General features: G+C 43.0%; 1 protein-coding gene and 1 long non-coding RNA gene across 2 annotated transcripts; one reads left to right on the forward strand and one right to left on the reverse strand.

Moving 5' to 3' along the window:
- Positions 1-4,260: 4,260 nt before the first annotated feature.
- On the reverse strand, positions 4,261-22,683 carry col1a1a (collagen, type I, alpha 1a). Its single transcript, XM_085157406.1, has 49 exons — positions 22,421-22,683; positions 20,460-20,651; positions 20,180-20,202; positions 20,048-20,083; positions 18,863-18,955; positions 17,249-17,317; positions 17,121-17,165; positions 16,793-16,846; positions 16,653-16,706; positions 16,461-16,514; positions 16,321-16,374; positions 16,158-16,211; positions 15,379-15,423; positions 15,221-15,274; positions 15,081-15,125; positions 14,916-14,969; positions 14,337-14,435; positions 14,103-14,147; positions 13,877-13,975; positions 13,589-13,642; positions 13,384-13,491; positions 12,616-12,669; positions 12,402-12,500; positions 12,254-12,307; positions 12,063-12,161; positions 11,916-11,969; positions 11,771-11,824; positions 11,500-11,607; positions 11,367-11,411; positions 10,626-10,724; positions 10,423-10,530; positions 9,949-10,110; positions 9,790-9,843; positions 9,594-9,701; positions 9,424-9,477; positions 9,095-9,148; positions 8,844-9,005; positions 8,556-8,663; positions 8,203-8,310; positions 7,837-7,890; positions 7,344-7,451; positions 7,169-7,222; positions 6,967-7,074; positions 6,806-6,859; positions 6,606-6,713; positions 6,162-6,441; positions 5,881-6,071; positions 5,346-5,588; positions 4,261-5,203 (listed from the first exon to the last, which is right to left on the reverse strand). Exons 1-49 carry the CDS (start codon positions 22,500-22,502, stop codon positions 5,057-5,059), a joined length of 4,344 nt encoding a protein of 1,447 aa, XP_085013532.1. The 5' UTR covers positions 22,503-22,683; the 3' UTR covers positions 4,261-5,056.
- LOC146520757 (uncharacterized) lies at positions 20,550-22,644 on the forward strand. The gene is made up of 2 exons (XR_014873768.1): positions 20,550-20,688; positions 22,299-22,644. It is a non-coding gene; the product is annotated as an uncharacterized LOC146520757 (long non-coding RNA).
- Positions 22,684-25,983: the final 3,300 nt, after the last annotated feature.

Genomic DNA, 25,983 nt, shown 5'->3' on the forward strand with positions numbered 1-25,983 from the left:
ACCCTGAATCCTCCCTTAGTTATGCTGCAATAGATGTAGGCTGCCGGGGGATTCCCATGATGCATTGAGTTTTTCCTTTCCAGTCACCTTTCTCACTCACTATGTGTTAATAGACCTCTCTGCATTGAATCATATCTGTTATTAATCTCTGTCTCTCTTCCACAGCATGTCTTTATCCTGTTTTCCTTCTCTCACCCCAACCGGTCGCAGCAGATGGCCCCGCCCCTCCCTGAGCCTGGTTCTGTCGGAGGTTTCTTCCTGTTAAAAGGGAGTTTTTCCTTCCCACTGTCGCCAAAGTGCTTGCTCATAGGGGGTCATATGATTGTTGGGTTTTTCTCTGTATCTATGAAGCGCCTTGAGGCGACTTTTGTTGTGATTTGGCGCTATATAAATAAAATTGAATTGAATTGAATTGAAGGCAAGGGGTTTAGTACGATGTCAAGAACCTGATGAAGCTCTGCTAACTGTTAAGAAGTGAGGTTGTGATAATACTAACAGGATATGGCAAAACGGTGAAAAATTAAAGACTGGCATTGTTTGAACATCTGAAGAACACCAGGGGCTGGTCAGGCTCCCAGAGTTTCAGGGGTTTGGGGAAGAGTGACAACTTTTCATGGAGTCAAACTGTCTTTGGTAATGCCATGCCCCACCATTCAAAGTTTTGTTTTAATCCCGAGTAATCGGCTGTCTGACATCAGATATTGACAAAGTGTTTGCAGAATGTGTGGCTACAGCAGATGAGTGTGGTGAGGGTTTTTGTTACAGACCGCTCGGGTGATGCAGCAGGGTGCTTCACTTGCAGCACAAAAATATATCACACTGCCTTGGGCTAAAAAGTGAAGAGACGAAGCACTTCTGCCGTCTCCGCTCACGTCCAAGTGCTTGGAATGGGCCTTCAACAGCCTGACTGTCATATCGTGCAAACCCAGTGAGAGTCATTTCATTCCTCCTTGTGGACTGCTCGTACCACTGATCATGTAAAAATCACTGTTACTGTGATTGCAGTTAATCAGGACTTGTTTTCCAGCCACTTTGAACATCTGAGCAGGACTCTGATGGACAGTTTTTGATGAGAGCCCTACAGAAAACACAATCGAAGCACACAGTTGGAGTTATTAGAAGCATTAATATTTAAATCAGTACTTACAGAACTCAGGAATTTACCTGCTAGACATAGTGGAAGAGCAGCTAATTGAAGGAGTCTGAGCATCATTATTGTGCAGGTGAAAGCCAGAGAATCACAAAGAGTACTTGTGCAACTGCTGTTGACACTGTGTGATACAGAGTGTTTCCATGTGGTGGCATGGATTTACACAATTGTGATTATTTAGCGCCTCTTTTTGGCATTAACAGGGTACTGAACCCTTGATATTATGAATATAAATAAATGTAGAGTGTGCAGCACAACAGTGCTTTTTGTATTATTGTAGCGTCTTTACCTTTCAATAAAAAATGCCTAAAAAAAGGCAACTGAAAATGAACTGATAAGGTTGGGTTTCTGGAGATTAAAATTTAACTCAAGTATTAAATTAATGGTAAATAAAATAGAAAAGATAGCAAAAGGTGACACACTGAGCTCAAACAACAGTCAGTCAACTCTGAGTAATCCTGAGTTAACTGTGAGCAATGAAAAAGTTTTGTAGAAATTCCAAAAAAATGAAAAGAAAGAAAGAAACTGGGGGAAAACCATATTTACTGTTAATGTTCCATAAATATTTGGAAACTGATGGTGGACTTTTGAGAGAGGAATGTTGTTCCATTCCTGTGTGATAGAGGATCGCAGCTTCTCAATAGTGCTGGGTGGTATTTTGGTTTTGTTTTGTTTTTGTTTCTGATGCACTCAGCCACCATGGCCTGTAAGCACACTCACCATGCAAGACAAGCATGCTGAAGGGATTTTAATGTTTGCTGAACAACATTTAGACGAACCTGAGAAATACTGTGGGAACATAGTCTGGTCAGATGAGACCAACATTAAACTCTTTGGATACACACCATGCTTGGAGGTCAAAAGTCACTGCATATGACCGGAACACACCATAGCAACAGTAAAGTTTGGAGGTGGGAACGTCATAGTGTGGGGCTGTTTTTCAGCATACAGTACTGGCATGCTTCACATAATTGAAGGAAGGATGAATGGAAAAATGTACAGAGACAGATGAAGATTAAATGAGGGTGTAGGTTTCAGCAAGACAACGATCCCAAACACACAGCCAAGGAATGGGCCAAAGTCACACCGGAGCAATGCATGGGACTAGTTTCTCCACACAGGAGGATCTTTGAAGCGGTTCACACCAACAAAAGCTTGAGTAGAAAGTATTAAATAAATTTCAGTTACCAGCCTAAATACTTTTTCCCTGTGTGTTCCACATTATTACACATAATTTACGGTCATCTATGGTTTGCTTTCTTTGCATGTGTGGATTGGATCGGTGAGAATTTCATGTCAATACCATCTTTAGATGATAGAACACTGAAGATGGAAGTTAGGTGGTACAGTAGCTAAATCTGTTACAAAGCTTCTTTTTATTTTATGTGTTCATATATTTTGTAGCTGGTGCCTAAAAGAATAAACAGAAACTGTCCCTTCAAAGATCTTGCTTAAAAGTCATCCTCTAGCTGTATCTGTTATCTCCTTTTTTCTGGCCTCATCGCACCCTTCTGATGTTTACCTTTGGTATAAAGTCACACAAGCCTGAAGAGAAGCTTCCTCTCTGCAAACAGAACCTCCTCTGTTGTCCGAAACCGGAGAGCTTAACATTCCTCTGCCCAGGCCTCAAATAAAGGCCTAAATTCTTGCGGAAATAATCCAGATTCCCGCCGGGAGTGCAAACCTACCCTCTCTTCCCTGGCTCCCTCAAGGTGGACAATCAGTGTCTTTGTGAAGCCAAGTCGATGCCAACAGTCTGAGAGCAGAGCTGGTTCCCCCCAGCACCAACAAGCCCCTCAGTTCTGCAGTCTGAGTTGAGCAGACTTGCTGACCAGCTGTGGAAACAGTGGGGTAAAAGATTGTTGTAGGGACTTGTCAAGATGGACAGAATTACTCGTAAATGGACTATCAGGCTGAAACTTTCTTGGAGGATTATGGATGTGCATTTTTCTATGTGGATTTAATGGCATGGAAGAAGTCACAATGTGGAATCTGACTGAAAGGTAGGCTGCTCTCCTCATTTTTTCTGACCCCCAGTAAGTTGGACAGGTTTCACAATTAGAAGCCGCGTTATTCACCTGCTTATTTTACGTGGCAGCACTCAAAACTGCAAAGAGGAGCAAAGGCTTACATGATCAAGAGACACAAGTCAAGGTGCTACCTTCAAAAATGTTTCAAAATCTGCTAACATCTTTCGTCTACAGAGGAATATATTAGCAAAATATTAAACAAGAGGCAGAAATCTTTCTGTCATGTTTCTTTAATCTTGTCTCTTTCTGTTACTGTACAAATTGTAAAAAAGGCAAAAGGTGCTTTACTTCAAGTCTCTTCTTTTTTTGGAGGGGGGGAGAAGTGCAGGGGGTCAGTCAGGCAATTAGGCAGGATTCATTGTTCGACCACTTAACATGCTTTATTTCAGCATTCAAAATAATTAAAAACATCTCAATTTATTATACATATACAAAATAGGTACAGATCCTTGTGGTGTTTTCCCCCATGGGTGTGTCTGTCTGCCTTCTCTCACAAACTCTCACTGATGGTTCTCTTTCTGCGCATTTGATCACAGCTCGAATTTTGTTGTTGTTGAGAAACTTCAAGAAAAGAAAAACAAGAAACAGACCACAACAGATAGTTGGTGGACTAGAATCTGGATGACAGTTAAAAGTGAAGGGGGAAGTTCAAAACATAAAAAAGAGGCTTAAAGAGGCGCTACGCTGGTTGCCAACATTACCAAAGCTGGAAATAGAAGAAGTCTGTCTCATTCTGGACACCAAGAAAAAAAAACTGTGGTTTTATTTTAGCACCATGAGGAGGACCCTGCCATGCCAGAGTGACCGTAGCTACACTACTACACAACAGTATAGTCATACTGAGCAGCCAGCAGACCTCTGAGAAAGAAAGAATAGCACCTTTAGGCTTTTGCCCTCTCTGCTTCTGTTAAAGTGTCTGCAAACCTCAACTACCCCCACTGACCACCACAACTCTACTGCAGGCTTCACTTTAAAAAACACTGGGCCCTTTTTTTAGAGCTGGAATTCCTTTCACTTCTGAGGTAGGCATAAGGATTTTTTTTGTGTTTTTTTCCTTAAAAAAAGAGGTTTAAACCCATGTTTCTCTGCTGGTGGTTTTAATGTGGCTTTTCTTTAGGAAACAAAGGGAGACATAGAGAGGAATAAACATGAAAGAGACCACAACAACAAACAAATCACAACAGCTACAACATCAGCAGGTGAGGGAGGGACAGCTCTTGAGGAGGCGTTGTCTAGGGGCAGGTGGAAAAAGGGGAAGGGCAGAACAACAGAGACAAACATGGCTGTCAGTTTCACCGTTTATTCATCAACACCTGAAACGTGGTACAAAGCAATTGGGTTCTGTCTGTTGGGACTGTCCTTTCATTCCTCTCACCGCAGAGGTGTATAAAAATACAAAAGTCACCTGTGTCTGTTTCTGTAAACTCCAGAGAGGCCGGGTTTGGCCGCATGATGAGGGGAAGTCAATTTTCTTTTACACTTTACAGAGGCATATATTATTTTCTTGTTGCCAGTGAAACAAAATGTCTTCTCTACAGGATCCTTGGTGTTGGTGATGGCAAAAACAAACAAAAAAAAGTCAGAAACAAAAAAAAAAAGTAGTGGTCCCAAATGCGATGATGCAGATGCCTCTACACCACCGCCATCTTGTTCTCGTCGAAGTGCAGGTTTTAGGCAAAGCGGACCATCGGAGCAACGGCCAAATGGAAACTTGTAGAATCAAGAACGAAGGGTCAGATTTTTCAGAAAAATGGCATCGGGAGAATGATTTGTTGGGGGCATTTTTTTTGCTTTTGCTTTAGAGAGAGATGACTGCTAGAAAAAAATTAAACACACACACGCACACAACAACAATTTCAAGTCCAGATTTCTCTTTTTACAAGAAACAGACAGGTCCAACTTCAAAGCCAAACTCTTGGTCTGGAGCACCAACGTCCATAGGAGCGATGTCAATGATGGGCAGGCGAGATGTTTTCGATGTCTTGTAGTCAATGACTGTCTTGCCCCATGTACCGGTGTGTGACTGGAAGGAGAGACAACGAAAATCAGAATTAGGGTTCATATTCAGAACAGTGCTGATTAGAACCTCTAGCCTCTAACCCTTCTCACTCTCTGTTAACTTTGAATAATTAACATATTGAGTTTAATGTAAAAGGTTTCCTCACCGTGCATCCATCCTCGAGGACGCTGTAGGTGAAGCGGCTGTTGCCCTCGGCTCTGATCTCAATCTCGTTGGATCCCTGGAGGAGGAGGGCCTTCTTGAGGTTGCCAGCGGCGCCATCCATGTAGGCGACGCTGTTCTTGCAGTGGTAGGTAATGTTCTGGGATGCCTCAGTGGACATGAGACGCAGGAAGGTCATCTGGATGTTGACATCCTCTGGCAGAGAGCCCTCGCTGCCATACTCGAACTGCACAAGACAGAGAATAGGGGTTAGATTACTAACTGTGATGGGCAAAGGTGTGATGGTGTTGAAAAAGACTGGGTAAAGACAAAGTGGGAAGAAGTGGAGACGGGTAGAGAGGAGTAGAAGAGGAACCTAAGCAGACATTTAGGAAAGTGGGTAAGAGAAATGAACTCAAGCTGCAGAAAATCACAATGGAACTGCAGATAAGAGAAATATGGAAAGAGACAGATGAAGAAACTATAAAGAAGACTAGAAGAAGAGAGAACAGGTAGGTTCTATAAATTAGGACGCTTACCTGGAAGCCGTCATTCATAGCCTCTCCGAACCAGACGTGCTTCTTCTCCTTGATGTTCTTGCTGATGTACCAGTTCTTCTTGGCAACCTCACGCTGAGTTGGGGATACGCAGGTCTCGCCGGTCTCCATGTTGCAGTAGACCTTGATGGCGTCCTGAGTGCAGCCCTGATCAGGGTCAATCCAGTACTCACCTGCAAAACACAAACAACGTCAAAACTCCGCTAGCCCTACATCTGACTGCCCTTGGACTAGCTCTCCTGTCACTGTATTGAACTGCTCACCGCTCTTCCAGTCAGGATGGCACATCTTGAGGTCCCTGCAGGTTCTTGCTGGGTTCTTGCGGGTTCCGTCAGGGCTGCGGATCTGCTCAATCTGCTGGCTCAGGCTCTTCAGGGTGCTATCAACCTCCAGATCACGGTCACGGAGAACGTTAGCATCATCAGCACGGTACATGCGGAAGGGATCAGGGGCCTTCTCCTGAGGCTGGACCATGAAGCCAAGGTCAAATCCACCACCAGGGGCACCAGGTGCTCCAGGAGGTCCAGGAGGTCCAGGAGGACCCTGCAGAAGGAGAAGGGTAAAGAAAAAGTGTGGGTTGGTTAGTTCATTAGTAATGTGCTGCTTTTATCAAAATGTAACCCTCAAAAACCCTAGGTTTAAAGGTACAACTTGGCACAACTTAAGTAAACAGCTGAATGTAAAGAAGGTTAGCTTGTTAGACTTACAGCAGGTCCTATCTCTCCAGAACGTCCACGAGGTCCAGGAGGTCCAGTGGGTCCAGGCAGACCGCTCATACCATCCTTACCAGCAGCACCAGCAGCTCCTGAAGGACCCTACAAATACCAGGAAATTTCAAATGTCAGTATCTGAAAATAAACTAGGTAAAGCTGAAACTACACAACTGCTCCAGACTAAGTTAACTTACTCTAGGTCCAGCGGGTCCAGCAGTACCAGCGGGTCCAGACTCTCCAGAAGGTCCCTATGGGTGCACAAAAGAAGACAATCAGTTTAAAGCTAAGTTTGCTGGTGTATGGCATTACTTTCTTTGACTGTAGTATATGCAGACTCAAGCATAAACTATCATACAGCAGGTCCGGGAGGTCCCTGCATGCCAGTGAATCCTCTGTGTCCCTTCATGCCTCTCTCTCCAGCCTCTCCAGCCTCTCCCTTGTCACCACGAAGTCCTGTACCCCCCTGTCATAAGGAAAAATGACAGACATCATTTGGTTTAACCTTCCTTGCATGCTCTTCCATCCAGTGTAGTTTTGCAACTAATATTGTTACTTACAGCAGGGCCACGAGGTCCAGCAGGGCCAGCAGCGCCGGCAGGGCCAGCAGGTCCCTGGAAAATTGAAACAAAAAAAGTTTTATGTGGAGACAGGGTTGCAGTAACTTACAGCCTTTGTCTTTGACTGGCATGACATACCAAGCTGAAACATTAATGAAGCAGATTTGTCACTCACAGTCTCTCCACGGTCACCAGTCTTTCCAGCAGGGCCGACAGGTCCAGGGGCTCCAGGGGGTCCAGGGGCACCAGAGGCTCCGGCAGGGCCACTCTCTCCACGGTCTCCCTAAAGGACAAATAAAAACTAGGTTATCACTAGCTTCAAACAGTGTATCTGACTACATTTGCCTGTTAAGCTTTATGTTAAAAATTCTAGTAGTGTATGGATATGTATGAACATGCTGAACACACATATATATCCTCCAGGGTGGGATTCACAAATCATGGCAGTACTCACAGAAAGTGTGACTTCTTCCTCTGGTTGGCATTTTAGAAGTTGTGGATGATGGCTAATAGGTAAGCTTTAGGCTAGATTACTTGTGATGCTACACAAATTATTTAGTTGCATGTTAACATGTTAGCATGCTAACTTGTAGGCTGTCAACATATTTGGCGCTATGGAACAAAAAATAAGATAGCTGTGTGCTGTTGGTGAGGTCAGCTTATCTTACCTTGGGTCCAGGGGCTCCATCACGACCAGATGCGCCCTCGTTACCAGGGGTTCCCTTAAACACAGGCACAGAGCAAGTTAAGCTTAACAAAAACCTTCAGAACTGACTTCCCTGAAAGTTTTGCTAAAATGGTCAATTTTAAAGTCATTACAATTTATATGGCTGAATGCATAACGAGATGTGTCAGAAATAGTGTTTATAGCAAAATACTGTCACACAAAAATTAGAAATATAGCAGTCACTAGATGCAACTACATTTCCATGAGCATATAATTGGCCCTTTAATGGGCTTCACAGTTGGTTGGGAGGGTAACCAAAGGGAGAGCCACCCCTTGGCTCTCCACTTGCTCTGGTGGGACTTTATACCTCACGTCCAGACTCTCCAGGGGCTCCGGCCAGGCCAGGGGGTCCCATGGGTCCAGGAGGTCCACGCTCACCGTTTGGACCACCAGGGCCTTGCTTTCCAGGCTCTCCCTATTAGTGCAACAATTGCAGTCAGTCCAGTTATATTAACCTCATTCCTATTTCTAACTGACTGAGACTGGTCTGTCTTATTTTTTGCTTAGCTAAATGAGAATTAAATGTTATTGTTTTGTGTCTTTTAGAAGTAGATAGACTTTTCTCTTGATTTAGAATCATGTAACTTGATGTTCTGGATTTATCAGATCCACTGAACATTTTGAAATGTTTTGGGTTTTAGAATACCAATGGGAACTTACAAGAGCTCCGGGAAGTCCAGGGAAACCTCTCTCGCCTCTCTGTCCAGGCAGACCAACAATACCACGCTGTCCAGCAATACCCTGAGGTCCAGGCATACCAGCACTACCCTGTGAAAGACAAACAGAAAGTAGTTAGACACTGAGACACAGGTAGCAGAAACTGTGCAGTCAGTGAAAGGATGGAAATTAAATTTAATGATATTGCTGAAAGAAGATTATTGAAGGCTATGGTTTATTATAAATTGTGTCACAGCATTTTAGAATGTACTGAAAGTTGATATAACTTACGGGAGCACCATCAGCACCAGGGCTACCCTTCTCTCCAGCAGGTCCTGGGGGTCCAGCAGCACCCAACTCACCAGGGCGACCAGCAGGTCCAGTCTCACCACGGTTTCCTTTGGGTCCCTCCTTGCCAGCTGGTCCAGAAGCTCCGGGAGGTCCAGCGTTACCCTGTGGGGAGGACAGGGAGAATTGAAAATAATTCCAGGAAAACACATAGATTTTGCGCACTGTGTCAGAAACACTGAAGAAAAACTTACAGCGGGGCCGGGAGGTCCAACTCTGCCAGCAGCACCAGGGAAGCCAGTAGCACCCTAGGGAGATAGAGGCCAATTAGCTAACTCGGGCTGCAAAAATACTGCATCAAGTCAGTAAAAAACAAACAAACAAAAAACAGACATGTATCAAACAATGGATTTGATGGTGGTACGTGTTTGGAAAATAAATAAAATGTTTCACTACTTTCTTTCCTTTTTTAATTTTCTTTGCCCAGTTTTATGAAGTATTGCCAGTTTGGCTAGAGGTACTGTCACCTCTAAGCTAATGTCAGAAATGTAAGTTGCTTGGGAAAGTAGGAAGAGTGACTTACAGGAGGTCCAGCAGGTCCACGGGCTCCCTTAGGGCCAGTGTTTCCAACGGGACCCTGAAAGGCAACAGCATAGTGTCAAAGAAACAGCAGCACACAATATGGTCACATATATGTCTAAATAGCTGTAATTTGTGAACTGGGATATGCTGGGAGTATGTTATTGTGTAAACCTGAGGTCCTGCAGCACCAGTGGGTCCAGCAGGTCCGGGAGGACCAGAATCTCCCTTAGCACCATTATCTCCAGGCTCTCCCTTAGCACCAGCCTGTCCATCAGCACCCTAGAGTGGAAAAAGTGAAATAGTTCTTTAGTAACTTCTGTGTTAGAGTAAGAAAAATAGCGTGGACACTATTGTAGAATTTACTTACAGGAGGTCCAGCAAATCCAGCAGGTCCAGGTGGTCCAGCCTCACCACGCTCGCCCTAAGAGGGAGGTAGACGAATCAGAATGAATTCAAACATTCAAAGATTAACACACTTGAGAACTTTGAATTAAACATTATCTGTTGCAGACATAGCAGTGCTTACAGGGGGTCCACGGGCTCCAGAAGGTCCAACAGGTCCTTGGGCACCAGACTCTCCCTTGTCTCCTGGGGAGCCAGCAGGTCCAGGAAGTCCAATTGGTCCAGTCAAACCACGAGGACCATCCTTACCAGGAGTTCCATCAGCACCCTTAGGTCCTTGGTCACCCTGTGTGTTTGAAAGGAAAAAAGATGTTGGTAATAAGACGAACATTCACATAGTATATCAGGTCTTACAATGCTGGGGTCATTTACTAAGTCACCGTAAAGCCCATCAGTGATTACACTGGGCATTTGCATTCCAGTTGTGTTGTAATGACAATAAAATGGATGGACATATAGTAGAAACACTGATCAGTGTTTGTTGGATTGGTAAAGTAAATCTCACCTAGGATAGCAGTCTACAATGGCAGTGACCGCCAATGTACTATCCTGGCTACTCTGAATACTAAGAGTAATAGGACTACAGAAGGCGACTCACTCTGTTTCCTCTCAGTCCTGGAAGACCAGCGGCACCGCGCTCGCCAGGCATTCCCTGCAGTCCAGGAGGACCCTGAGCACCAGGAGTACCAGGGGCTCCAGCATCTCCCTGAGGAAGAGATGTTCAGAATAGTGTAAAATGTGCAATTTAGTCAATCTGCTGACAACTGAGAACTTCTTAGTTTTTATATAAGATGTGTTCACCTTAGCACCATCATTTCCAGAGGCTCCGGGGGATCCACGGGCACCAGCAGGTCCAACTGGCCCAGCTGCACCACGCTCACCAGGGAATCCTCTATCGCCCTGAGGAGAAGAGTAGGTTGAAATGAGGTTATTGGATGGTTTGTTGAAACCATGAGAACTAGATCTGCTAGATCAGTTCTAGTTGGATGATATTCCCCAAAGGGAGGTTCATATGTGAGGTGAAGCTTTCATCATAATTTATCTGTTCATTTATGAATGACAGTGTAAAACAGAATTTCTGATCAACACGAAGAGCTACTTTGTGAATGGCAGTGCAAGGGTTTTCCTCCTGTGAGCATATTGACACTATTATGGTACCTTTGTTTTGTTTACAGGTAATGTGAGTTGAAGCTAGTGATAGCATCTGCATAGTTGCTATCACTATTAATGATACAGTAGCTTGTTAGCAATCCTAATATTGAAAATAGCTGGCTAGTTATCAGGCTAAAAGTTGTTTTCCAGGTCTAACATCGATCGTTTTGGACAAGAATCCACTTTAAAGAATAAAAAAGCAGTTATAAGCTTACAATAGCCTGCTAGTAATAACTTTAATGTGTTTGGACAAGCTAGTTAGCAACTTAGAAAGTTGTTTTCTACACCACGTAGGATTTTGGACAAAGAACTAATGAATATATTTAATTATATTTAAACCACAATTAGAGTCTTATCTAACTGTGAAAATTATAAGGATATGTGACTTACTCTAGCTCCAGCTGGTCCTGGGGCTCCAGCTTCGCCAGGTACACCCTAAAAGGAAAAACAGAAATACAGGAATAAGCACTTTTATTCACTGGAAATGATGCTGTTCCAGTCATGGTTCCGCTTCAATCAGTACCTGCTCTCCGGACTTGCCAGTCTCACCAATGGCTCCCTGGGGTCCTGGGAGACCCTGGAATCCAGGAGATCCAGCAGGTCCCTGCTCTCCTCTCTCACCAGCAGGACCCTTAAGATGAGCAGAGAGGGATGGTCAGCAATGGTGGCAGTAATGCATGGAGTAGATGTGACTTATTCTTGCAGCTATGTAGCTTTCAGTACTTTGTAGAGAGACATCAACACAAACTTGGGTGGTAATATCGAAGTGTGGCCAGTTAGTGTTGTTTACTTACAGCAGGTCCAGATGGGCCCTGTGCGCCAACATCACCATCCTTTCCAGGTGCACCCTGGGTAGAGAGATAGAAGGCTTTCACACACACAATCCTACCATTGATGATAGATAACAAGAAAGAAAACAGCAGGATATTGAGCACTCACAACAGGTCCAGTAGGTCCCATGGTTCCTCTCTCACCGGGCTTTCCAGCCTCACCCTATAGACCAAAAAACACGGAGACCATATTTTAGATGCCCACTATTACTAAGCATGATTAAATATAATGTATAGATGTTGTAACGCTACTCACAGCAGCACCCTTGGGTCCGGGGAATCCCATGACTCCAGGCTGGCCTCTATTTCCACCAGGGCCAGGAGGTCCAGGGCGGCCATCTTGTCCGGGGGCTCCCTGTTAAGGAAGATTAAGCATGTTAAGGGGTTTTGCTATTTCTTGACATAAATTATAAGAACTAGGGTTAACTGTACTGCATACAAACTTACAGAAGGTCCCATCTTGCCATCAGGTCCAGGGTTGCCGGGGCTGCCAGTCATTCCCTACAAAGCAGAGGTCAGAGGTCAGAGGAGGGACTGGGTATAATGAATAAATGATGCTGCAGAGAATTATTTGACAGACAGTATGCTATCCCACCTTAGCTCCGGGCAGACCAGGCTCACCAGTGCGGCCAGACTCACCAGTGGAACCTTTAGCTCCAACAAGACCGGGGGCACCACGCTCACCAGGGGCACCCTAAGAAGAAAATAAGAATGGTGGAAATTCAAAAATTTGTTAAACCAAAATTGTGGAAGCCTGCGGGCGAAATTAAGGTTTACATCTGTTGTATGTATGTGTGCATTTTCCTTACTTTGGGTCCAGCAGGGCCATCAGAACCAGGGAAACCACGACCACCAGGGGCACCCTGCAAAGACAATCAAACATGTCCTGCTTAGCTCTGAACAGTAAAAAGTGTTTAAACAGAAATGTGTCCAAACTGTAGGTTTAAAATTGAACACCCTGTATCATGCATGCAGTCGAATTCCATCAGAGAGATCTGGGCCTCAGGTCTGTGGCATCATTTTTAACTTAAATTAACATCCAAAAGACTTAATGCTTTTAACCAAGTGCTTGTGCTGAATTCCTTCTGCTTCAGTGCCTTATGAACATAATTATAGGTTTAATCATGTTTTAGAGCCCCGAGAGAACTCAATGAGAAGAAAATGATGGCAGATAGAATCTGTGGACTGGACCTGCCAGCCATTGACAAATTGCTTGTATTAACCTTGTCTCTAGGAACAGAAATGAATGTTTCTATCTTAGTACTAGCACCACTCAGTATGTCCATATCTGTAATACTCTTGGTCAAATGTTTTGGGAACATTTTGAACCTCACTCATTAGAGTGTTTGTTTACATCATGATTAAGAGCCCAATGCAGAGATTAATCTGCTTTTTCAGTCAAACTAACCTTTGTAATGTTTACAGCTGCACACAAGTAATCTCAATCATTTAGATTTGACCATCAGTATAAAGATTTCAGTCTTTTGTCCTTTGTGTTGAAACACCACTAGAGGTCCCTCTGCCATCATTTCACAGACTAGGGTACGTATAAAGTGGAAATCCAGTGGGATGCATACTCTCTCTCCAGGGCCGCCACGGGCTCCTGCAGCACCAGGCTCTCCTCTGGCTCCTCTCTTGCCCTCCTCACCGGGAGGTCCAGGGGGTCCCTGAACTCCTGAAACACCCTGTAGAAGAGCAATGTAACATGCAATGTGGCATAAGAGGCTGATACACACATAATTTTAGTGCAGTGTGCTCTGTCATGATCTATGGTGAACTCACAGCCTCTCCCTTGGCACCAGGCTCTCCCTTGGATCCTGGGGCACCAGCCTCACCCTATGGGACACAAACAAACAAGAAAACATAAAATTAAACAAACTACAAACTAGGGAGAAATTACTATTATTTGGATAAATCTAAAAGAAAAATAATTTCAGCAAACAACAAATGCCCAAAACAAATCTCTAACTTTTGTTTTTATCTCTGTAGGTCAAAGTATTCACACAAAACGTAGAAGTTTAAATTTTGGGTGATTTTGCTTTTTTTTGTATCTAAGAGATCTTTACTTACAGTGTTACCCTTGGGTCCGGGGGCACCAGCAGCACCCTGAGGTCCTGAGGGTCCACGGGGTCCGGGGAAACCAGGAGCTCCAGCAACTCCAGCAGCACCCTGTAGGGGGCAGCACACAACAATACAGTCATTTAATGTCATGCTGAAGAAAAAGTGATGACTATCTGTAGCTTTAGTAAAAATAAGAAAGCATTAAAAATAGAGTAAGTTGTTTAAAGATACTCACAGGTGCTCCCTTGGCTCCAGCGGCTCCATCAGCTCCGGGGTTTCCCTGAGAGGAGAAGGAAGGAAGTTTATTTATTGTCCCAGAAGGCAGAATTTTTTAAAATTTCTTTTAACAATTTAAACGATAATGTAAATTGTTTTATTTTGCCATGAATCAGATTCTAATGGCCTATTTTTTGTGACCCATTTGTTGTTGTTTTCATCAAGGATCTTTATTACAGTCACTCATACTTACGGCAGGTCCAGCTGCGCCAGCAGGTCCGGGGTTTCCGGGCTCACCACGAGCTCCACCAGGGCCCTCGGGTCCACGAGCACCCTGAGCTCCAGCATCACCCTGGGGAGAAAGAAAAGATTATTTAGCAATACAAACAGCTTGGTGGTGGAAGACAAGAAAAAAAGAAGATAAAATTGTCGGCATAAACACTCAACATCTAACATCAGCCAAAAAGAACCCCACAGCTTCAGCTATGACCCAGTTCCACATGCACAGACAATTACTGTGAATTTCTATCATAAGCTTTAAAATATACTGAGAACTAATAAAAATAAAATAAAAATAGCGCCCATCCATCTTTTTTCTTAATAGTTACTGTTCATACTCGAACAGTTGTGGGAGCTCAGATGTTTTTTTATGACCTGCATTCTACATGTCAGGTGTACGTGTTGGCTACCTACATGCTTCAGAAAAGAAATTCTTCAAAGTCGGCACAGTAAAAACACAACCAAGAGAGGAGAGGAAATAGATTATACTGCTTTTCAGAAGAAAAATGGATAGCACTGAAGATTACTGGAGCGGGTCAGGAGCAGTTTATACCTTGGCTCCAGGGCCACCGGGGAATCCAGGGGGTCCAGCGGGGCCAGTGGGACCCTGAGAAGAACAACAACACAGATACTCAGATATACATAGTGCATCTTTTTGGATCAGTGCTAACAAAGCTGAGATTTTAAGAACTGAAGCTTTGGACAATGAAAGACTTACAGGAGGTCCAGCAGCACCAGCAGCGCCATCGTTACCACGAGCTCCCTGCAGGTCAAAGACAAACGTGAGTGGTCGATTGGTTTCTCAATTCACTAATTAATTGATTTCACTAGTTGCAACTATGTAATGTATGGACTCACAGCAGCACCAGAAGCACCAGCACGGCCTCTCTCACCAGGCAGACCACGAGGTCCCTGAGATAGACAAAGACAGCGTCAGTTAGCCAAAATCAGTTGTGGAGAGAAGAAACTATGCTACTATAATTATGTAGCAGAGACGGGGCGCTTGTTTTACTCACCATAGCACCAGGGGTTCCATTCTCACCAGGGGTGCCAGCCTCTCCCTAAATGGACAGAAACACACGGGCCGGCGAGAAGATCAGAATCATTAATTAAACTCTAGAAACTTTATCAAACTTTTAGAAATGATGCTCGTCAATGCAGCATTTAGCCAATCAAGCTGCTATAACTAAAAAGTAGCCAGTGACTGCTAATGTAACTTGCTAGTGTTTAAATGGTTGATACTACTGCTTTTTGTAGCATTATTGTAGCTTTTACTGTCCACATTGATACTCAAACTGTTAGCTGTTAATACAATACTTAGCTTTAGGTTAAAATATGTTGTATATGACCAACTTGTCGGTGGAGTGGTAGGTGAAGAAAATACACTGGTTATAATGGAGGAAATGCTGAAACTGTTTTAGACATTTTTAATGATTTTTCTGCATCTATAGGTTAATTTTTTCAGTGTGTCTTTAAACACTAAACGGTACTCGTTTGAGAACCATATTGACAGTTCTGCCAGAGATGTCTTCCTGTTAAAAGGGTGATATGGTGCTGTCTATAATTACAATCAAATGTGATTAATTTTATTGTACTTCAAATTCTGGCACTAGTGCTCCTACCAGCAGGACCACTATGAGTTAGATATCAGTGCCAATATTACTGTCATTTATAGCACTGCTACGATTACAGCTACTCACCACTGCACTATAAGTGAAGTAGCCCACCTGTGGGTGACTTTTTTCTACAACTTATGTGGTGAGAACAAGTGTTATAACAAAGGGGGGGCAGTCACCTTGGGTCCAGCGGGGCCACTGTCTCCCTTGGAACCATCCAGGCCACTGAATCCCTACACAGAATAACAGACATGCAAAGATGAAGTTTCCAGCCACGACTTTCAACATTTTTTATTTTGAGTTGAATATCAGTTGAATGGGGTGGCACAAGTTCTGACTCACTCTATGTCCCTTGATGCCAGGCAGACCTGGGGTTCCTGGGAAACCACGAGCTCCCTGGAAAAAAAACAAGGAGGTGACAAAAGTTATTATGTCAGCTCTGTTTTTGTTTTACATATCGGTGGTAAGAATCAGCAACTTACCTGAGGGCCAGAAGGTCCGCGCTCACCGGGGCGACCTGGTTTGCCAGACTCACCCTGAGAGAAAGAGAGTTGGGGAGATGGGGATGAAATGATGGCTCAAGACATTCCTCAGTCTAAACTGATATATATGTATATGTATATATGATATATATAGGTAGATGAACTGATATGATATCAATCCAGTGCACTTACATCCTCGCCGTTCTTTCCAGGGGGGCCGGCAGCTCCACGGGGACCCATGGGACCCTGAAGCAAAAATCAGAAATAAGGTGAGAGTGTTAACATCACAGCAAAGTGCAACGTGCATTTGTTTCCCTGTCCTGAATACTCACAGGAGATCCAGGCTCTCCGGCCTCACCAGGGTGGCCAACGGTTCCCTGAGGTCCCTATAGTTGGTAACAAACAGAAACACCATCACTACACCAAATATGTTGATGCTACTCACTTTTTCAACACACTGTAAGGAGCAGTTTGTTAATTTTTCAAAATTTATTTCAAGAAAATAAAAGATGTTTTTGCTGCCTAATAGTAATCAATCAGAAAAAAAAACACTGTCTTTGTGTTATTTGCAGCAGAAAAAGGAAGGACTGGATTCATCCTAGCTAGCATGCCAGGTTTCAGTTTTTAACCTAAGCATAAAAACCCCCATCATGTACTCACACTAGGTCCAGGAGATCCAGGAAGTCCACGGGCTCCCATTGGGCCCTATCAATCCAACAGAGAAAAGCTCAGATGCTGCGCATGGAAATATTTTGAATATAGTGTATTTAAATACATATGTAACCTACCATGGGTCCAGGCACAGCCATGGCAGGAGATTTGTCATCGTAGCCACCGGACATCTGAGGGGAGAAGTTCTGGAAAAAAATAAACACAGACATGTTAATCTCACAAAAATACCAAAATGATTGTTTTTATGATGAAAAAATATTAAATTCCATCTGTGTTGTGACATGACATAGGCTACATGTTAGCTATGAGTAAAGCAATGCATTTCAAATCTCAACACTAAATTTTTCTGGATCATCTGAGCCATAGTCCAAATTAAATATCTAAATCATGCATAGTTGTGTCATGTTCCATCAAATAGAGTTGTCTGTTGTTTCTTTTACCATGCACTTCCCCACTGCATAATTTTTTTCATATTTCCAAATAAAAGCAAACACAATAACAAAACTGCAGCAGCAGATTTGATGATATGGAATCTCAATGCTAATGCCACTCATAACAATCCAGTTCTAAAATGAGCAGTGCGTATCAAGTCATTGACCTTTGACCTCAACAGTAGTATTTAAAGGTGTCTCTGGAGGATACATACTGTATAATGTAGATAGGGAACATTCTGTCTGAAGTCAAACATATGTTAATGGTGACTGTCAAGTCTCTAATTGTCCAGCTTAACGTGGACCATTAGCATAGAAGTATGTCACTGACACAGGGAAGACTGTAGGAGTTTACTGAACTGTGGTTACATGGAGTAAATGCTGAAGTATGTTAATAGATGTTAATGTCCTGAATCATGGAAAATTTGACGTTGATATTTAGCCATATCTAAAACAGCATCATGCTAACCCTCGGTAAAGTTATACATGTTATCCACGCTATAGTTATTACTTTAGCATACACATATGTAGTCGCAGTTATTGGCAAACTGAAATAGAATAGAATAGAATATTTAATTAGAAGCTGATTCTACAAAAGTATGGACTCATGTTTAAGCAAGATACAGAAATGCAAATTAGCTTTTGAATGTTAGCTAAGTATCTCATTAAAGAACATGACAGTGTGTTCTTTTAACATTTTAGCACAGAGGCAAATGGCAAAACGAATCAGCAAATAATAAATTATATTTTGTTACTATTTAAAATATTTTCAATCAATATTTTTGGTATATTAGCAGTCATGTCAACAACAGGCTGCACAGAGTCATGAAGATATGCAGTGCTAGCCTAGCATGTGGAACAATGATCCTGTAGCAGAATTCAGTCTTTGGAGATGTCAGATCAGATTTCTAAATCAGACCTGGAGTCAGTGGGTATATTTGAATGTAAATAAACCTCTAAAATTAAAAATGGTAGCTTAGCAAACTCTAACTTTCTAAAGTTTGTCCACTTCCAGAATATTGTCTGCTTTCCGTTCAAAAGGAAATGAGGCGTCGTTCCATCCTTAGTAATGACTTCTTGACCTTCTGATCAGAGACACTGTGCCAAACTCCAGACACAGCTCATCACACTAATATCACTTCAGCTTTGACAGTTGACTTTTTCCGCTCTAGCTGCAGCACGATTAACATGCTGTCAATCATTTGCATACATTAAACGACATAGTTACATTACTAACTGACCGGCCACCATTCACCTTTAATGAGTGAAATACAGAATAACTAAAATTCAACAACTCACTCCACCAAGGCCAGGGGGTCCAGGTGGGCCAGGAGGTCCAGGCAGTCCAGGCTGGCCAGGCATACCATCTCTACCAGGGGGACCAGCAGGACCCTGTAGATAGAGGAAATCAGGGTCATACTCAAGAAGGTCGCTTGGATTAAAAGTTCTGATGTCCACAGTCCAATACTCTAAGACAGAAAACTGATTTGTTAAACCACCTGTGGTCTGGCCTTATCATTGAAGACATGTGTTTGGTTAATATTTGATTCCATGTTTGTGTCTTCAAAGGCTTTTAAATCATTAAAGGTGCTTACTTTGAGGCTGACTATGAGACTAACCAGGAACAGTCTAGTCATTTGATATCAGGACACAGGTAAGAGTGCCATTGACTTAGAAAGCTACCTGTTTGTCACCATCATGCTCGGTAGCGAAAATAGCACCACGAAATACATTATTATCACACTATTAAATGCACTCTTAAAAACAACACAGCTGATCCACAGAGCCTCTTTTACAGTCTAAGATTCAACTTGTAAAGTGACCAATGAAGGTTCAATCAAATCCAATCCAAATAAATAATCAGAAGTCATAATTTCCTCCTAAGATTGAGCCAATTTAAATGAAAGTAGCTCCACTGTTGAAAATCATGGATAAAGAAGTTGTTTTTTTCATTGATAAAAACCAAATCCTTATATAGCTAATAATATTTATCCATGATAATATTTGGTTTGAGTTTGAAATGTAAACCAAGTCATGCTGCTCTGCAGGATTTAACCTGACCTCATCATGTTTTGTGTGAGGTAAAAAAAACAGACTTAAACTATCAAAATTGGATGTAACAAAGGGCAACCAGTGCCCCAGGGTGACATTTAAAAACACAAATCAAAAACTACAGTTTACAGAAACTTTACATGTAAGATTCTGTTTTCTCCCACCTCACTGCATGAAGATGGGTAAATGGTTTTAGATTAAGTATGATGTGTAATGAAAGCTAAAAGCAGTTTGCAGTTTCACTGCATTTCAAAGTCGTCTGAGCCACGTTTCCACAAGTGCCTGATTTAAAACACATGGAGCTACGTTCTATCAGTGTAACTGATCAGCTCCAGCAAAAGCACAGGAATTAGAGTGACAGATCTTGAGCTCACCACACAACCAAAAGTTACTCCACAAGTAAAACAAGGAAAGAAGAGGGTGTGAACCTACCCTGTCTCCCTTGGGTCCACGAGCTCCCACGGTTCCCTGTGGTGAAAAGAAGAAAACAGTGTGTCCAATGTGTCTGATCTCATGGGAGTTGTGCAAACTATTTACAAGTGTCAGTGGAAAATGTATATTTACCTCAGTCTGAGGCTCCTGGAAGCCTGCAGAGAGCAAACAGGTTTGGCATTAACAGACGAAAGCACCCAGAAAAGCTCATAATAATGCTTTAAGTGTTCAAACAGAAACTAAAAAATAATTTTTCAAAGACAGTGTCTCACTCACACCAGTAACTCTTGGCATGTCATTGAGGACAAATGATGGATTTGTGTCATGGGGGCAGTTTAAATGAGAACATGTGATGTGCAAAAACTGTTTTGTGTATCTGTGATTTGTCCAGAGAGAGATGCAGTTATTATACCGTCATCGGGGCAGATGGGGCAGCACTCGTCGTGGGGGATGATGGGGTTGGGGCAGTCCGTTGTATCCTCGCAGATGACCTCATCGCACATCACCGTGCCGCTGTCGCACACACAGATCTGACATGGCTCCGGCTTCCACACATCCCGGTCTGCAAACACCTGGCCGTCCAGAGTGCAGCTTTTGCCCGTGCCTGAGGGGGGCGACACAGAGGGAGAGGGACGACACAGGTGAGCTACCTGAACGCACATGCAGACTCAGTATCTACACTGGTGGGAGTCCAGGTAAAACTAGGGCAGGAAACTAAAGTGCTTTAATTATGAAGCTAAAAATAAATTGTGAAAAAACCCTGAACATGTGGATCGTGTTCTCAAATTTAGTCAGACTGATTAACTGAGATGAGAATTTTGAATTACAGTGAAAAAATAGTTTCAATAAAACACTTTTTTGGAGAAAAATGTTAGAAAAAAATAGATTGCTAAACTGGTGTAAAATCTACGTCTGAAACATAGGAAATAATGACAGCACCAACATAAATACACAAAGCTTAGCGGTGATAAAGACGTGGACAGGAACTGGGGGGCTTTGGAATCAGACCGGAACAGGTCAGAGGTGACAGAGAGGGCACCAGTGTGTGTCTGCAGGTCACGCCATCATTGCACACACACACACTGATTAACCCCGCAGTAAAATGGGATTTAATCTCCCTGTACATCAACTCAAAGTCATATTTTCCACCCTGACACTGTGGCGGCTGCATTCGATTCTCAGCAAAACTCAAACTGGGACTCTGCTCAGAGTGCTTTTAAATCTTCCAGCGTACCAAAGTGCTGAGCTCAGAGGGGAAAAGCAGAAGCGGCTGGAGGACTGCAGACTGTAAGCTTGGCAGTGACTGGTGGAAACACTCCACATGTGGATGCAATTAGAGAAGAAAAAAAAAAGAGTGGAAAGAAAAGAAGGGGGGGAGGGGATGGCACGGGGGGACGTGGCGGCCAGATGTGTCTGGCAGTGCTGAGAGCAGCCTCTGGGTGGCGTTGTGAGATCGCTCAGAGGGCCAGAAAACATCTGCTTTTTATGCACAGCTGAGTCCTTTCCAAAAGAAGAGGAACATCTGGAAAAACCGAGTTTCGCCTCCTGGGCTCTTGTTTCCAGAGCTGAACTGCTTTTCCTTTGTCTTCTCAGAGGAGAATACTGGTTGTTCTAAGCACCAGCAGAGGCATCCGCTTCCCTCTGACCTCTCTTTCTGTGCAAAATGATCTCTTCAAAAGTCCACCTGAGCTTTTGTGGGCTCTAAAGCTGAAAGCTGGCTCAGGCTGTGGAGGTCGAATACTCCGGCAGACAAGACTACGCCTGCTCCTCTCCTCCTCCGCTCCCTGTTTTCTTCCTACTCTCCCTCTCAGTCACCTGTCCAACTCAGCACTTGGCCTCAGGCTGCAAATTCCCTGTCACATCAATCAGGCCTGTGAGAGGCTTCGCCTTCTGGCTCATATCTCGTGGAAACCATTTTTTGAATGGGTACAGGTGACGCAGGTAGTCGTGTCAAACTGATAAAATGCCACAGGGTTAGGGTTAAAGGGAGGTTCAGACCTATGCAGCTGGATAACCCTCGCCTGGAGGAGAGAATGGAAAACTTGCAGCAACTCGCTCTGCATGCATGGTGGGGAGGTGGGGGTTGGACAGACTTAGACAAACACAAGGAGAGGGAGAGACAGGGGCCTTCTTGAGATGCCCAATGCATTACACACACCCTGCATTATCTGTCTATCTGTCTGGAGACAATAGAGCACAACAAGGCAAACTTAATTCTACTTAAAACTTTTCCTTTCTCCTCTTCTCTAAGATCTCAGAAGCCGTCCAGCCACGTAGAGAAAATCCACTTTCCAAACCCAGTAAAGAAAAAAATGCAATAAAATAAAAGGGGAAAAAGTCTGAGAAGATCCAGTAAACAGTGATGAAACTTACGGTCGTCCTCGCCCTGCGCTCTGACCAGAAGCACTGCTGCGCTGAGCAGCAGCGCCAGCCGCAAATCCACAAAGCTGAACATGTCTAGATGCCACTAGACATGTAGACTCTTTGAGGCAAGAGAGGAAAAAAAGTTGGGGATGTTTCTTTCTGCTACACTCCACTCATACACGGGTGTTTGGGGGCAGGATCCACTCGTCTGTTCACAATCCTCCTGACCCCAGCAGAAAACTCCCTACTGCCTACACTGACTTTCCACAAGGGTTTTTATATGGGAGCCTCAAGAACTGGGAGGTACCGGAGACTGGACCGACTGTAGGGACGCACCCTCATTACCCCGTTGCTGCTTCTGCTCACGTTTAGGGAAGACAAGAATGGACGACTCCTTCAAAGGAAAAAAAAAAAACAGCGAGAACAGAAGGTCCCTCCTTCCATGCCTCCACACCAAAAGGGTTATAGTTTGGATCAGAAGAGGAAGGAGCAGGAGGGGAGGGGGGCTGAGCAGGAGGAAACCTGATCCATAAGAGCATCGGACGGTTGGAGGAGGATCTCCTGCAACAGGCACGGGTTTAATCCAGAATTTATTCCTGGTTGTGGTCCACTTCCTGATTCGCTTTGATTTGAGTTAAAGCTAAGACTGTTTAGATTCAGTTTTCTGGGGTTTTTTCACAATCTGATGTCTCAGAATCTATCAGTTTTAGTCCAGTTTTATATCTTGTAGTTCCGGTTTGAGTTGGGGTTTCGGTAGTAGATTTGAGCCAGTTGTTTCAGCTTAACAGAGTGTTTTTATAGTCTTATCTGTTTGAGTGTTAACATGTCCTGAACATGGCTGCAGCCTCACAGACACTTGCCTTAGGCTGTATGTGTATCTTCTGCTTTTTCGTTGTGATCAGCGTGCAGGTTTCATGTCAGGTTTGGAAAATTTGTTCAAAGAACTTTATAATAACATGCTCCATGCACCCTAACCCAACTATTTCAATTCAGTTCAGTTTGATTCTATTAGATTCCATTTAATTTAATTCAATTTCAGCTTATACAGTGCCAAATCACAACAGCAGTGGCCTCAATATGCTTTATACTCTACAGTAACATAGAAAATGCCAACAATCAGACAACCTCCTATGAGCAAGAACTTGATGACAGCGGAAAGAAAAGTTCTTTTTACAGGAAGAAACCTCCAGCAGAATCAGAGAGGGCCAGACATCAGCTCTGACCAGTTGGGGTGAGGGGGAGGAAGGCATTTACACTGGAACATAGATCATCACACTGACAAAGTCCACCTAATGACTTATTTTAATACAGCATGCATGTGTGTAAAAAGAGAAATCTGCCTTTCACAAGTCCTCAAACTATACTGCAGAACTAAAAGACTGAGTGTCCCAGAAAAGCTCACTTGTGACAGTCATGGATCACAATCAATAAATAACCAAAAGAATCTGCTGAAAGTCGATGACAGAAGGGATTTCTTTTCTGTTATAGGATTATAAGTGACACAAGAAAAGTTTGTAGAACTGTGTCATTGTTTCTGATCACCTGATTCAGGTCTGATGGAAATACTTTCAGAACATTACCGAGCAAAGTGGCTAATATGTTAAAACTGTCGCCTCCTGGATTCACACTCGGGTAGGTAGACCTGTTCTTTAAGGGGTTTGCATGTTTGGTTTCTCCTAACTTTGAAATACATGCTTACGTCAGTAAGCCCAGGAAACTTTAGTAAAGAGATTGTTAATTTCAAACACTTCACATGTCATCCTGTTTATTTCACACTTTTTTTTTGGGCCCTTTTCCTTATCAAATTCACAGAACACATGTAAAAGAGAGAGATAGCTTCTGGGTTTGTAAAGGGAATTAACAGTGGAAATGTCCTAAACATGCATTATTTCTAATAGCCAGCAGAGGGCGACTCCTCTGACTAAAAAAAGAAATTTGACTACATAAAAGCTCAGACCCTAGTAAACTGTTTCCTCTGGAGTTTTTAATTCTGATAGCTATTGTTAAATCTTGCTGAGTACAACAAAATGTTTGTTTTGTAAATTACGACCCCGATTATAGTAAAAAGGACAATAAAGGTGGATGAGCTTAAGGGTGGCCAAAATCATAAATTGCTAGCTATGATTGTGCCGTTTCGTATGTTAATGGGAGCTTATGAGGCCCAAAGCAGAGATAAAGAATGGGCTGCACAGGTTGGTTCAGTATACGTCATCATAACTCAACACACTCTGATTTTCCATTTTAAAAAGTAGATACTGTAGGTCCGACAATCAGTCCTGTGATTACTTTTTACTTTTGTGTCAAAAAACATGAAACCATGGGACATATGTCCAGAGCAGAAACTCTCTGGTGGTCGTTATAGTCTAAACTTTGTGTATGCGCCAACTGCATAACTATTAGAGCCTCTTTTACACCTGTTCTGGGAAAATCATTTACTTTGGGGAAGGTTATTTTAAAAACCTGCTTTAACAAGATTGATTGTGCAGTTTTATTCACCTTAGAATTCTGGTGGGTCCTTCATCACCACAGTAGAAACAGAAACGCTGAACAACACTTTTGTAAACAAATGCACAATAATTTTTTCTGTAACTGTGAGTGTTCTTATTCTTCTTCAGCATGTATGGATAGACTAGACCACTCATGCTGTCCCCTTCAGTTCTGGATGAACTGGAGCCTTAGTACATAAAAAGGGTACCATGTGTAATAATTGTCACTTTATGAGATAATAGTAATCTTGTGTAATATTTACACTTAGAAATGTGTTAAATCATATCACCATGGTCAATGTAAAAAACAAAAACAAAAAACAAAAAGACCAAAAAAACAAATACACAAGTCATTTTGAGATGCTCTGAAGTTGGAAATTTGGGACTTGATAAGAACAGAACCCTTAAAGAGACAATTTACCTGCAAACTTGAAAAAAACAACAAAACCCAAACATTCTAATTATGTCTGAAAGTGTTGGAAAGAGTACTAAGATCTACTTGAATCATCATACTATGTATTTGATATTTTAACTTGTGTTCCATAAGGATGGAGCAATCAAATGACAGATTAAATAACAGATGACTGTTTAAAAAAATAGCATATGGCTGAACCAGATGTTAGCATTTTTGGAGTGAGCAGCTGCAGTGGGCTAAAACTGCCTCTGTTTAGAAATACCTGCACAATTGTGGGGTTTGCACAGATTATGATTGTTATCGGCTCTAAATAATAAGAGCCCTTTTTTTGCTGTTGAATTCCCCCCCCAGTCCAAATACAGGTTTATATAGAAGGTTCTCTGCCCCCCCCAACAGTATTCTGTGTGCAGCGCCGGCCCGACTGCAGGTGAGCTGTAATTAAGCAGAAAGCAGACATTATGGAGCAGATGAGCTGTGGGGAGACACACAGCAGCTTTCTGCCATCTGATCCACCAGCATCAGACACGTTGCACAGTCTGAAGCTGGCCAAGCAAGCCTCTAATTCACTCCTCCCCTCTCTCTCTCTCTCTCTCTCTCTCTCTCTCTCACACACACACACACACACACACACACTGCAGATACCTTCATATTATCCATGTGTCTGCCTGTTC

Source organism: Neolamprologus multifasciatus, chromosome 4, assembly GCF_963576455.1.
Source record: "Neolamprologus multifasciatus chromosome 4, fNeoMul1.2, whole genome shotgun sequence".
Lineage (NCBI taxonomy): Eukaryota > Metazoa > Chordata > Actinopteri > Cichliformes > Cichlidae > Neolamprologus > Neolamprologus multifasciatus.